This window comes from Alexandromys fortis, unplaced genomic scaffold (assembly GCF_014885135.2).
Source record: "Alexandromys fortis isolate MF-2015 unplaced genomic scaffold, M_Fortis_MF-2015_v1.1 scaffold_55, whole genome shotgun sequence".
In the NCBI taxonomy this organism is placed as follows: domain Eukaryota; kingdom Metazoa; phylum Chordata; class Mammalia; order Rodentia; family Cricetidae; genus Alexandromys; species Alexandromys fortis.
Genome location: NW_026067936.1, coordinates 8,587,820 through 8,603,104, shown reverse-complemented (window position 1 = coordinate 8,603,104; position 15,285 = coordinate 8,587,820). Strand labels below are relative to the sequence as shown.

Here is a 15,285-nt window from a genome sequence, read left to right as displayed (position 1 = left end):
TAGCTGAGAGACTGTCTCAAAAAATAAGGTGGAGAGCAAGGGAAAAAGACACTTCCAGTTGTCCTCCAGCTTCTATACATGCACACAGATGAACATAACACACACAGACGCACACTCAAAATTAAAAATATTTAAAAATATTTGAGCTAATGACTTTCTGAAAGATTTTCTCATGTTTTTACGCAACAATCTTAAAGAGGAACAAATGTGTCAGAGACTGATCCTTAAATTTATTTTAAGCCCTGAAAGTAAAAAGCTCAAAATTAACCCAGCACTCAAGTATTGAAATGTGCAAAATACGCCTTTTTTCCTTTCCCTTTTATTACTATATTATTAATTACTAAGCAAAAAAATATTAATAAAAGACTTGTTAGAAAACTTAATTACGAAGAAGCTAGTTTGCATAGAGTAACTAATGCCCAGGAGAAACAAAATTAGAATCTTGCATGTCTTTTCAAAGATGACAGAATGTTAACATTGTGCTATCTTGCCACCTCTCTGAAACCAACTATGGTGCAAATGCTTCACCTGATTGTCTATGCCATAGTTACTTACATCATCCCAAATAGATTCCAAGACAAGTAGGTAGTCAGCAACTAGTAGTTTATATATGTATGATCAATATACATGGCCTATAAGGTAAATACAGCTTAAATTTAATTGGAAACAGAAAAATATATAAACTGTTTAGGTCCTTGGTGTGAATAAAGAGAAAAAGCATTATATACTTGATATGTCTGTTAGAAAAAAAATGAAATGAGGTGCTTTGGAAAGCTTGACAGGGAACTCAATAGCCATGAGAAATACATAACATCTAGCCAGCTGAAAGTGTAATATAATTATTTCTGTTTTAAGCCTTGGGAAATTTGCCAAGCAATCTCAGATGTCTGAAACTGCACAGAGTGCCAAACCCTGTAAATTTTCCCTATTGTTGCTGAGCACGTGTGTAGGTATGCATGCACATATATGCACACGGAGGACCAAAGCTGCTGTCAGGAATCTTCCGCCATCATTTTTCCACCTTCTTTATTTGGGCAGGCTTGCTCAATCAAACTCTGACATGGTTAGGTCTGCTAGTCAGCTTACTCTGGAAATCCCCATTTCCACCTTCTGAGGCTGGAATTAAAACAGGCTACCATGCCCACCTGATAGTTTTGTAGGTTTCTGGGGAATTACATTCCAATCTTCACACTTGTACTGCAAGCAGTTTAACCACCAAAGTTTCCTTTGCACTGAAATCTCTATCTTAAGAATATAATCATGCTCGCTGTCTGTTATGTTTGTAGTCTGAGTATGACAACAAAACTATTTTCCTTGTTTATAATCCATGAACATATGATGTGTACCATAGACCCAAGAATCCCCAGTATGCAAAACTTTTTTTTTTTTTTTGGTCAATTTTACCTCTTGGAAGTACTTTATGGCTTTTCTTTGATATATCAGAATTAGCAGATCACTGCTACCTTTGAGGAAGATCACTGTGATGCTTCAGTTGATCTGATATTGGAGAAAGCTACAAACTGACCATGGGTGGTCATGGATATACTGGGCAAAAGAACCGTTCACATTCCAGACAGGATGGAACAGCACAGTGTGAAATCTCGCTGTGATACAGCAATATGAAAGTTAGAATTATGAATAACAATTTAGGAATTTTGTGTTAAGGCGTTTTGGACCATGGTGGCTGTGGAAACAAAACCACAAGTGGGAGGCATAACTGTACATTAAATACAGTCAGAGAACTAGGATGCAACAGTTTAGAAAATAAACTCGCTAACTCCTATGAGATAAAGCAGTATTTCGTTTTCTGTTGTAACAAACTGCCACAAACTGGGCTAAGAAGTATAAATCTATCTCAAAGCAGTTATGTAGCTCTTTAGTCCTAAATAGGATATCTGTACTACATCTCCCCAAGGGCTCTGGGAGCATCACAGAATACTGTTAAGAACCAGAAGTTCTGGAGGGATGCTGCAATAGTGTCTTTTGGACATGACAGGACCACTATACTTAGGAACTCACAGCAGCTCTGGTCGCCCACACAGAATAAAGCCACCCAAAATTCCAGCACGGATGAGGGAGGTCTCACAAGCTCTTTCCTCTAGTTAAGGAGCTACTGGAAGTTGATGGCTGGGAAGAGGGGAGATGGTGAGTTTCCTTTAGGGGCTTGGCCTTTGGTACATTAACTACCTTTGCTCCTAGTGGATGGTCTTATGCACATACCGGCAGCACTAACACATCTTGGGGGATTACAAAAAGGAAAAAAAAAAAAAGAGGATGAGGTTGGGAGCAGAACATAGTGGTTGGGTCTGGGAGGAGTTGAAATAGTGGAAAAGGAAATAGAACAAAAAAAGTATTATATACAAGCATGAAATTGTCATAAATAAAAACTTATTTAAAAAGTAATGGGGAGGCCGGGCGGTGGTGGCGCACGCCTTTAATCCCAGCACTCGGGAGGCAGAGGCAGGCGGATCTCTGTGAGTTCGAGACCAGCCTGGTCTACAAGAGCTAGTTCCAGGACAGGCTCCAAAACCACAGAGAAACCCTGTCTTGAAAAAACCAAAAAAAAAAAAAAAAAAAAAAAAAAAAAAAAAAGTAATGGGCTCAGTAAAGTGGCTCATTGGGTGAAGAAATTGTTGCCAGCTTAATGACCTGAGTTTGAACCTTGGGACCCATACAGTGGAAGAATTGACTTGTATGCAAAGTAAGTACAACACAGTAAAAATTAAGAAAAAAAAAAAGGTGCAGTGATAGGTAGTTACCTAAAGTCTATCTCTCCCCCTCTAACATGCACATAGAGGTAAGTGTTACAAGAGGGCGTGTGAAATGTGACTAGGTTAGTGCATGAAACAATCACTTGAAAATTTAGTGCTGTTAGAGATTATGAGGATGAAATACTCTATTATTTTCTGTAGTAAATCTCTGTGTGACAAATGCATGTGTTCGTGTGCATATGTGTACATGGCTGAAGTGACACCAGGCTATTTCCTGGTTCTCTCCACCTTACTGTTAGATCAGTGGTTCTCGACCTTCCTAACACCGTCGCCTTTAATACAGTTCAAGTTGTGGGAACCCCAGCCTTAAAGTTATTTTCATTACTACTTCAAAACTGTAAGTTTGTAACTGTTATGAATTGCAATGTAAATGTGGTTTTCAATGCTCTTAGGTGACCCCTATGAAAGGGTAGTTCATTCAACCCCCAGAGGGGTTACAACTCACATGCTTTAGAGGTATTCCCACTCACTGAATCTGGAGTTCCTCATCTGGCCAGGTTGGTTGTCAGTATGCTCCAGGGTTCCACCTGTATCCCTGCCCCCAGCCTGAGCTGGTGCTCTCTGCTGGGCCTGAATTTTACACAGGTGCTGGGGTCTTCATGCTTGCAGAGCAGGCATTTTACCTTTAGCCGTGTCCCTAGTCTTTCCTTAGTGATTCTTATTACATAATCTATCTTTATTTTCTTAGTAATACTTAACTTTCAAGCGACAAAAATAAATTAGGATGAGTCCATGATTAGAAACAACACAATCTCAAACATGCTTCAGCTCCACACTTACCTTTTAGCAGAAAACTGCTTTTCCAGATATTCATTGCAAACCAGCTTTGTATCTCCAAACTGCCACGTGAGCTGTAGGTCAGAGCTTGTATCAAGCCTGCACTGCTTCAGAGTGCCATGTATGAAGTCATACTCTCTACTACTGGTGTAACAAGAGGACAAGTAAACTAAAGATAAAGAAGGGGAAAGAGTTATTTGTGCTTAAAATGACAATGCACATCTGTACAATGGTAACAGCACTGCTGAGTTTGGAAATTTCATTAACGGATGAAGGCAACAATTTACAGTGAAGGTTGTACCACAGTACTGTGGACCTCCTACACTTGATGTATGTGAGAACACTAGCCTTACTTTTCTCCACACCTATTGGAGTTATCAATGGTTACCACATACAGACAAAAGATAGCCCTAGAATTTAGGTTACTAATTAATTTTTAACTTAAATCACAGTGACTCGACAATGTGGATCATTAACAATTACACACCTGGTAGTTTCTGTTAGCACTTTTTGGTATTTCCCACGTAAAGATAATGTGTATGTTAAGAATATGGCTGAACTGCTAAACTCTTTCAAAACAGCAGCAGCATTCTGGGTCCGCAGCAGAAGTCAATATGGTGCTATGCTCCACACCCTCCCTAGCATTTGATATGATCAGTGCTCTAAATTTTGGCCATTTTAATAGGCATGTGGTAGTATCTAATTGCTTTAATTTTCATATCCTCAATGATGTACGATGTAATTTTTTTTAATTTTTTTTTTTTTTTGAGACAGTGTTTCTCTCTGTAGTTTTGGAGCCTGTCCTGGAACTTACTCTGCAGACCAGGTTAGCCTCAAACTCACAGAAATATCTGTCTCTGTCTTCCAAGCGCTAAGATTAAAGGCATGCACCACCACCAACAACACTGCTCGGTAAAAATCATCTTGTTACACACTATTTTCTATCATCTTTGCTGACATTTCCTTAAGGTGTCTGACCCAGTTTTTAGTATGTTTTCATACTGTGCATTTAAGGGCTCTTTCTATACTTGGGTTGTTAACAGTCTTTTATGTATGTTTTTTATATTTTAAAGTTAATATAATGTACTTGTTCATGTACAAACCTCCCTTCCCAATTTCTGAATCATTACTGAGGTTTAAGACAGAAATATAAGTTGAGGTACTTATTCATGTTTTCACAAACTGCAAATAAGGGTTTGACTTTCAAAATCTGTAGTACTATACCTTAAGTTTTATCTAAAAAGTCATTATTATTAAGAATATTTACATTTAAAAAGCCTTTACTTGACTACAACTTCCTGAGATTTATATGGTTTTTGTTATCAGTAGTGGCAGTTTTGTAATCATAAGGAAAAATGGTGACCAATTTCATGTGCCCATCAGTTATCTGAAGACCTGGTTAGAATCCTTAGCAAATGTTTGGTGGCAACTGCAGTAATTATGAATCTTACAAGGGTGATATAACAGATTATTCTTCAAATCAGCTTTTGTACAAAAAGAAAGGGACAAAAACATCTCTAAGTATGGTTCTGGAAAAGTAACTGTCTCCAACTGAACGCTATGGAGTGTAACAGGGCTTTTAATGAGTGTCCCTCTGGTTCCTTTTGAGTTCCTCAGTGTGCTTCTGAATGCAATCCAAAGCCTGTTCCATCTCCTTGATTACAAAGACAGTAAAACACTGTTGTACTTGTCAACAGATAGCTCCCACTCTAAACTGCACCACCTGCTGAGAGAGGTTCTGTAGCTGGAGGTATTCTCTGACTCTCGGGTCCCCCGGATCAGTCAGTACTCCATGCTCTCGTGGACTTCCGTAATTACGTCTACAAGGTTCAACATTATGCTTCAGGCAAAAGCCCCCCAAATTTACTTATTTCCACATCTATCACAAAGTGGCACCAAGTTCTAAATAATCAGGTAGCTTGCTCATTTCAAAACCAGACTGGGTGTCACATACATCATACCATGAGGCCAGCACCAAGACTACCTGTAAGACTGAGCAGGTCGAGGGCAGTGGTGGCGCATGCCTTTAATCCTAGCACTTGGGAGGTAGAGGCAGGGGAATCCCTTTGAGTTCGAGGCCAGCCTGGTCTACAAGAGCTAGTGCCAGGACATACTCCAAAGCTACAGAGAAACTATCTCGGGAAAACAAAACAAAAAAGACTGAGCAGGTCCCTTCACCCCACTGGCAGTACTTTTCAGAGCACACACTTCCAATCTGATTAAGACCAGCTAAATCAACACTTTCTTAGATCTAGAATCTCTCTTAAGTTAGCTATCTGTCTTAGTTAGGGTTTCTATTGACACGGCAAAACATTTGCCTTATACTTCCACACTGCTGTTTATTACTGAAGGAAACCAGGATCTGAGGCAGAGACCAGGGAGGGTGCTGCTTAATGACTTGCATCCCCTGGGTTGCTCAGCCTGATTTCTTACAGCACACCGGATCAGGAGCCCAGGGATGGCACCACTTACCATAGGTTGGGCCCTCCCTCACTGATTACTAATTGAGAAAATGCCTTAAAGCTGGATCTCATGAAGGCATTTCCTCAGTTGAAGCTCCTTCCTCTCTGATGACTCTAGCTTGTTTTAAGCTGACACACAAAACCAGTCAGTATCCTGAGGTGTCTGCTGTGTTTGAGACATGGTCACACTGTCACCCTGGCTGTCCTGGAAGTCACTAGACCAGCTGTTTCCCAGCTGTTATTAGATGCCTTTGTCTAGCATGGAACCCCCTGAAATCTTTCTCATTCTACATTAACATGTCCATGGATATTTCCAATTTTCCAGTTTTGTTTATAAAATCATTTCTAGGAGAGACTTTTCCACAGTAGACCTCCTGGTATTCTGGGCTTTACAACATTTCTGCACCCTCTTCTGAGTGAGATGTTTCCTCAGTCACAGGTGCTGAAGCTGTGCTGTAGATGTATCTGTTGGAACTTAGCTCTCACACTGTATCCAGATATTTTCTGTGATGCTTTCCATTTGTTATAAAGTTTTTTTTTTTGATGAAGAGTGATAGGTAGATCTAATTATCCAAGAAATGTGGCTTGTATCTAAAGAGGGTTTATGGGTCTGGGACTAGATTCCTGATCCTACTTTTGTTGTTGTTTTTTGAGACAAGATCTTACTATATAGACCAGGGTGGCTTTGAACTTAAGAGATCTGCCTGCTTCTGTAGCTAGAACACTGATATTAAAGGCAGGCACCATTATACTTGGCTTGAGTCTATCCTTTTTAAGAGATTACTGATTAAAGTTGCAAGGGTTGTGTGGCAAGTGCTTTAACCCACTGAGCCATCTCAGTGGTCCTGCCTTTTCTCTGTATGGTCCTTGGTTTACTGTGTATTTCAAGGATTGTACAATATTTAGCGTATAAACTATCTGGACACAGAGTTAGCCATATGTCCAGATGATCATGTCCACAGATCTACAGTGATATTTCTCTTTGTAGCCCTCTTAACAAACCTAAGTTGTTGATCTTTATCTTCCTCTACCATATGCACAGAATGCTGTACATTTCCTTCTAAGCACTACTTTTACTGTGTTCCCAAAATCTTGTGTTTTCATTTTCACTTAGTTCAAAGTGCTTTAAAATTTCACTTGCTATTCAGTCTTTGAGCTATGTTACTTAAGAAGGGTTTGCTTAATCTTCAAGTATTTTGGGACTTTCTAGCTATCTTTTTGTGTGATTTCAACATTTAAATTTCATTCTGATCAAAGAGCAGGCTTTGTATGAGGTACTTTTTAAGGCACAGATGAGGTCTTTTTTGTTGTTGTTGTGTTTCATGTGAGCATAAGAATGTGTACCATTATGAGGCTCTAGAGTATATCTAGCCTGTATTTTAGCAAGTCTTTATTAACACCAGGCTGCTTGGGGAACTGCTGGTAGTCAAAGTGAACAGCTAATTCCACAAGGCCAGACTGACATCCTTGTTCTCTACAGGGCATACACCAATACTCTGGAGGATGTGCCCTGATGTTACTGCAGGCAGGAAAATTAATGTGGCCTACTTCCTCAGCCTCTACTGGTTTGTGCTGGGGATGAATACCTGGATGTGGTAGAGGACCAAGCTCTGCATTTTGCTTTCAGCATCTCACCCTAGTTAGAAGGGACAACTCATTGCCAAAAAGCTGGGGTTTTGGGAGTATGGAATCTTACTGATGTTGTAAGCAAAGGATGGCAGAGATGGGAAGTCCAGGCTCCCAATTTGGTCACTCCTGGTAAAGAAGAGAGAATGCTAACCTGTTGTAGTCTAGGCTTCCTACGTGGCTTCTTCTGACACCATATTTGGTGGCAAGGTGCACCTGTTTGTCTCTTTCCTTTACTTAATATTTACTGACAAAGGTGTAGTGGTCATGCCCCTCACCCAGATTTCTGGTGTTTCACAGTAGTAGTATGTATTTAATAGCTCCCATCTCTCTAAGCTGCCCCACTTTTAGCCCCATGGCAAAGAAAATATAATTCTTATTTGTTTTATTTTTTGCAGAAGCCTGTGCCAAGTGATATTTCTAGATGGTAGGTACAAGTCTGGCTGGAGCAAACACAGAGTCCAGAAAACATACCATTAACTCTAGCTTCAGGTTCCTTAGTAGGTCTTTCTTCTTTGTACCTGTCTTATTCTTGTTTTACATGCAAAATACAGTGTTTTTAGTGTAATGACTGGGAAGACTAGGTGCTGTGTCTACTCCATTTTTTATCAGCTCAGAGGCAGGCATATGTGTATCTGAGGGAACCAAAGATTTGACTTAACCCAGTTTAATACAGAGTATAAGAATGAACAAAAATGACTCCAAGAAACATTTTTTCAAAAAATAAAAACTCTCATCTTGTATAGTAATTTTACCTTTCTCAGTTGTCCTCCTGATCTTTGGAATAGTGAATTTCTTCCCAGAACTGGCTTCTCCATCAGTGGGCCATGAAGATTCACTGTCTGGGTTCATTCTCCATGTCTTACACTTATCATTCTCTTTCATTTCCATTTTGTTGGTGACCTAAAATCAACCCCATGTTAAGATCTCTATTGAAGTATGGCAGTATAATGTGGCAGTAATCTGAAAGCCCTCAAAGAAAACTGAGTGACAATATATTTTTAGTCATACGGTCAACAGGTTTCAATTACAATTTACCAGGTTACCCCAAATAGAAAATGAATAAATTCAAATTTATTATTTTATGTTATACCTTTAAAATTTTTCAATAGATTACACTCTTGTAATTTACTGGATTATAATGGGTAGCCAAATGCCTCTCCATTCCCCAAAAGCTTAAAAACTTCACCAATAACAATTTTTATAAACATGGTGAAATTTTTGCTAAAAATTCTATTCTGTAAAAGTTCATTTTTCTATATGCTATGGTACAACAATTTTCTTTATATCAAAATTTCTAGCTTTGAGTACCATCCAACACTTAGCTAGTAGCTAACAAGTCACTGTTCAACTGGTTATTGCTCCACAAGATAGTCTACAATGTTTAAGACAGGTTCTACATTATACTAGTATTAATGAAGGGATTCCTCCTTCCCTTTTATCCCTCTAAGTCCACCACATTCCTCAAACAGACTGTTTTTCTTTTTAAAGATACGTTTTTAAAAAAATTTATAGGATTATGTGTGTGGGTATTTTGCCTGCATGCATGTATGTGTATGCAAGGCCCACTTGGGTCAGAAGAAGGCATTTGATGCTCTGTAACTGGAGCTAAGAGACAGCTGTGAGCTGCCATGTGGGAGTTGGCAATTTAACTTAGGACCTCTAGAAGAGCAGCAATTGCTGAGACAGCCCTCTAGGTCCTCCTCAAACACTTATTCTTTATCTCTCAAAATAGAACTCAAAGTAGCTATTAAATAAGTTGTGGTGCTTCCATACAGAATTTGTGTGAGCAGCCATTTTATACTATTTCGTAATATGGTTTATGAGTTGCTTGACAACCACTTAGCTCAAACATTAAATCACAATGCAAGTTATGAGATGATAAAATTCTGTAGACAAGTCACAGAGGGTAAGAGTGTACAAAGGGTTTACAGAGTTCTTAGCCTCTACTTTGTGCTCTCTATAGGAGATCTTGCATGTTCCAACCACAGAGTAGGAAATCAGTAGGAAAATAAACCTTCCCTTCATCTACCCACAGTGGCAAACACTAGCAAGCTAATTCCTCCTAACAAAAGTACCTTAGAGGCAGGCAGATCTCTGTGAATTTGAGGCTAGCCTAGTCTACAATTCCAGGACAGCCAGGACTACATAATATGACCCTGTCTCAAACAAGAATATCTTGACAATATCCAGATGCAGAAAAAAAAAAAAAAAGACTACCTCCGCCTGGCAGCTTAGTAAAGAAAAGGAATAATAACTTAGAAAAACATACTGTAAAAACCTCTCAATTAGTCATGGTTTATTATGAACAGCAAATAAGGTATAGAACAGTTGGCTGGCTGAATGTACTTGAAGGGCCAAAAGTGCTCAATATTGCCATTATAGTTAAATTCAGGGAAACCGAGTGATTTTAGTTGTGCATTATCTTACAAAACATTCTTCTAGTACAATTTACTAGTAGGGTTTCTGAAATCACTTTTGTTTCTTGATGCTTAGGACAGTATCACAAAAAGCTAATTTTAAAGCTGACAAAGGATGTCATTCAAGAAACAATGGGTTCAATACTCTCCACTGGTTAAACTATAGGTTGTTACCTTTTCAATTAACAACTTTCTTATATGAAGATTATTTCTTAAACTTCAATCCAAATAAGTCAGTCACATTAATAAAGTCATTTTTATACTAACTTATGTGTCAGAGGCTCATAGCCATTACATTTATATTAATCTTTGCACACATGTATAAAATGTAGAACATTATATATTATAGGATATACACAGTTATCCTTTAACTATTACATAGATCAACTTTGAGCCAATACATTTAAGCATTAAATAAATAAATTCTTGGGAAAATATAACTTATTAAAATTAAGTCTAAAAAATAATTGACAATCTATTAAAAACTAAGTAGTAAAAACAAAATTTGATACTATTAATAAATCATTGTAGTCTAAACTTATCTCCAAAAATCAAGGGTGATTTAACAAGAAAAATCTCCACTCTTTTATTACATAAAGTGGTTATTTCATCAAATGCAGAAAAATGAAATTAAAAGTTCATTCATTTTATAAAGCTTAACAGACAGGAATAGGAACATCCATAACCTGATTTTATATATAATCTACTGAAAACCTATAGGAAATTGAAAATGTAAGGATAAAACAAGGATACCTGCTTTTACACTTATTAAAAGTGTACTGGAGTTGCTCCTAAGAGCAGAAGAAATAAAATGGGTGAAGAACTTTTAAAAAATAACTGGGAAAAGTGAGACTGGATACCCCGGGCTTAGGAATTCCAGGAACGACAGAGACTGACTCAGTTCCTGAGAGAAGCTCTGACCCAAATGACAAGCAGATTAGGTAGAATGTTAGTCAGGAAGGCAAAAACGTAATAATGCATTAGAATTCTGATTCTATCCAAAGAATGTCACCCAGAGAAGAGTACCCAACTTCTCTACTACAACATCTATGTTACATGGTTACAACAGGACCTGGCACACAGGATCTGCACAAAAATAACTGAAATGTAAACCTGATTCCTTTCTGTGGACCACCCCAAGTCTATTCAGACTCATGTACAAAACAAAGCTGACAAGGGTCATGTTTTCCATAGTCTCTCTCTCACTAGGCTCACTTTACTCTGATTTCCACCTAAAGACACCTGCAAGGTCCTTGATGACTTCCACATCAGCCTCTTATGTTCCTAAGTTATGTCTAACTTATTAAGTATCTGGCTCCCTATTTGTGATAATCTAATATGCTTTTGGAATAGTCATCCCCACTCATAAGTGGCTTTTAGACATAAAGCAAAACCAGTCTACAACCAGCCTACAACTCACAATCCCAGAGAACCTAAGAGAGACATACATGGATTTAATTTACATGGGAGTAGAAAAGAACAAGATCCCCTGAGTAAATTGGGAGCATGGGGACTATGGGAGAGGGGAGAGAAAAAAAAGAGATCAGAGAAAAATGTGTAGCCATTTTAATATCTGACAAAACAGACTTCAAACCAAAACCAACAAGAGAAACTGAAGGACACCATGTGTTCATCAAATGAAAAATATACCGCAAGAACACCTACACACCAAACACGAGGACACCCAAGTTCACAAAAGCAACACTACTACTGCTTAAATCACATACTGACCCCCATACATTGAGAGTAGGAGACTTCAGGTACAAGAAAGTTGAACTAACCCCCTGCAGCCTATCAGACCAACATAGATTAAAGCTGGATAGCAACAACTGAAAGCTTACAAACTCATGGAAACTGAACAATTCATTGATGAATGAAAAATGGGTCAAGACAAAAATTAAGGACTTTCTATAATGGAATGAAAACAAATATACAACATATTCAAACTTATGGGACATAATGAAGGTGGTTCCAAGAGGCAAGTTCATAGCATTAAGTGCCCACATTAAAAAACAACAACAACAACAACTCCTGATGGAGGAAGGACATTGGTTAATTATAATAAAGAAACTGCCTTGGCCCATTTTATTGGTTAGAACATAGGTGGGTGGAGTAAACAGAAGAGAATGCTGGGAGAAAGAAGCTGAATCAGAGAGTCGCCATGGTTCTCCCACTCCAGACAGACGCAGGTTAAGATTCTCCCTGGTAAGCCACCTCGTGGGCTACACAGAATATTAGAAATGGGTTAGAACAATATGTAAGAGCTAACCTATAAGAGGCTGGAACTAGCTGGGCCAGGCAGTGTTTAAAAGAATACAGTTTCCATGTAATTATTTCGGGCATAAGCTAGCCATGTGGGCAGCCGGGTGCTGGGGACGCAGCCCGCCACTCCATCAACAAACTCTAGATATCTCATATTGGCAACTTAACATGAAACTTAACTTGAAGACTCTAGAACAAAAAGAAAAAAAATCATACCCAAAAAGAATAGATGGCAGGAAATAATAAAACTAAGGGCTGAAAGCAGCAAAATATGAACAAACAAAATACAAAGAATCAACAAACAGTTGTTTCTCTAAGAAAAATCAAGAGGGACTAACAACATACATTGGGGAAAGCCAGAGAATCATAAGGACACACATTAAAAACCTGTACTTCAGCAAACTGGAAAATTTAATAAGAAATTACTTTTCTTGATATATACCACTTCCCAAAGTTAAATAAAGATAAGATAAGCAATTTAAACACATCTATAGCCCCTATGGAAATAACACAGTTATTGAAAGTCTGCCAACCAAAAAAGAAAAAAAAAAAAAAAGAAAGCCCAGGGTTAGAATTCTAGCACAGAATTCTACCAGACTTTCAAAGACCTAATGTCAATAACTCCTTAAATTATTCCACAAAATTGAAACAGAAAGGACATTGCTCAATCTGTCTTATGAGGCCACAGTTATCATGATATCCAAACTATATAAAGAACAAAGAGAATTATAGACTAATTCCCCTTATGAATACAGATGAAAAATTCTCAATAAAAATACTTGCAAACTGAATCTAAGAACACATAAAAAAGACACGTAATAAGACCTTTGTTTCTAATCATTTCCAATCTAGTTGTCATTAATTTGTGGTTGTTTTTCTCTGGTAGTTTTTAAAATATTACCTTTGAAATTTCATATTTATTATGACGTTCCAGGCAAAGTATTTGATAGGATTTCTTGCAAGACTTAGCATCTTTTAAAAGTTATGACGGGCTGGTGAGATGGCTCAACAGATGGCTATCTATTCCTGAGACTGACAACCTAAGTTCAATACCCAGGTCCTACATGGTGGATGGAGAGCACTGATTCTTGTATGTTTGTATTCTGGAATCCACATATGTGCGGTACTCTGGAATTTACATGTTTACTGCTTATGTACAATTTCACACAAACACAACACACATGCACATATACACACAAAATAAACAACTCTAATTAAAAGAAAATGTTATGACAGTCTCAGCATTTTGTACCTTGATTGTTGTGATACTTAGGTACTTACGTTCAAATATCTACCCTTTCCCTTAATGTTTCTAAGCCCCTAATTCCTATCTAAAAATCTAGTTCACGGCTTCTTCAGTGGATTTTAATCTGCCAAACTACTGAGTTTAAAAAACAAATTTAAGGGGCTCCCAGGTGCCCAGGGCGATGTCCCCAGTTAGTTCCTGGGGCAGCTGAGGACAGAGAACCTGAAATGACCCTATCCTATAGCCATACTGATGAATATCTTGCATATCACCATAGAACCTTCATCTGGAGGTGGATGGAGATAGAGACAGAGACCCACACTGGAGCACAGGACTGAGCTCCCAATGTCCCAAGGAGGAGCAGAAGGAGGGAGAATATGAGCAAAGAAGTCAGGACCACGAGGGGTGCACCCACCCACGGAGACAGGGGGCTGATCTATTGGGAGCTCACCAAGGCCAGCTGGACTGTGACTGAAAAAGCATGGGATAAAACCGGACTCTGTGAATATGGCGGACAATGAGGGCTGCTGAGAAGCCAAGGACAATGGCACTGGGTTTTGATCCTACTTCATGTTCGGGCTTTGTGGGAGCCTAGCCAGTTTGGATGTTCACCTTCCTAGACCAGGATGGCGGGGGGAGGACTTTGGACTTTCCACAGGGCAGGGAACTCTGACTGCTCTTCAGACTGGAGAGGGAGGGATGAGGAGTGGGTGGAGGGGGAGAGGGGGGAGAGGAGTGGGAGGGAAATGGGAGGCGGGGAGGAGGCGGAAAATTTTTTTTCAATTAAAAAAAAATGAAAAAAAAGAAAAAAAAATTTAAGGGGCTGGAAAAATGGCTCAAAGGTTAAGAGCATTGTCTGCTCTTCCAGAGGTCCTGAGTTTAATTCCCAGCAACCACATGGCTCACAACCATCTGTAATGGGGTCTGGTGCCCTCTTCTGGCCTGCAGGCATACACACAGACAGAATATTGTATACATAATAAATACATAAGTATTTTTTAAAAAAAAAACAAAAAAAAATAAATTTAAACTACAGGGCTGGAAAAATGGCTAAGTAGTTAAAAGCACATACTACTCTTATAGAAGAGCAGGGTTCAGGTCTCAATATCCACACAAGGTAGCTCAAAACTGTAACTCCCAATTCCAGGAGACCTTATATTCTCTGGCCTCGGAGGACACATGCATGCAATGCAGATGAACCCACTGGGTTTTGCCGGGCGCGTGCCTTTAATCCCAGCACTCGGGAGGCAGAGGCAGGTGGATTTCTGTGAGTTCGAGGCCAGCCTGGTCTACAGGAGCTAATTCCAGGACAGGCTTGAAAGCCACAGAGAAACCCTGTCTGGAAAAACAAACAAACAAAACAAAACAAAAAAAAAACCTCACTCAGTTTCATATCCATACACAAAAATACAAATAATAAATTTTTGAGAATTTTAAATTACATTTATTTATCCCCCACCCATTTGTCCCCATGTATGTACAAGTTCCATGTGCATGAGTAGTGGTCACAGCACAAGTTTCAGGAATTGATCTTCTCTCCACCATATAGGTCCTAAGGCTAGAACCCAAGTCTTATACTTAACGGCAATTTTCTTTATCTTTGAGTAAGTCAGATCACCCACAAACCGAGGAGCTTAGAGTTTTTTCATTACTACTATTTTCATTTATATGAGATACACTTGATTCTTTAAAGAAAATTGTTTTGAGACCAAGTCTTATAT

The 15,285-nt window shown here is 38.7% G+C and overlaps 1 protein-coding gene across 1 annotated transcript in view; it reads right to left on the bottom strand.

The window, feature by feature from the left end:
* The window catches only part of Tex15 (testis expressed 15, meiosis and synapsis associated), a 41,743-nt gene that overhangs the window by 22,126 nt on the left and 4,332 nt on the right, over positions 1–15,285 (bottom strand). Inside the window, exons 2-3 of the mRNA XM_050146811.1 lie at positions 8,392–8,539; positions 3,552–3,717 (exon numbers count right to left, since the gene is read on the bottom strand). Of these exons, the coding sequence (XP_050002768.1) occupies positions 3,552–3,717; positions 8,392–8,527 (302 nt within the window). The 5' untranslated portion in view covers positions 8,528–8,539. The remainder of the gene's footprint in view (positions 1–3,551; positions 3,718–8,391; positions 8,540–15,285) is intronic.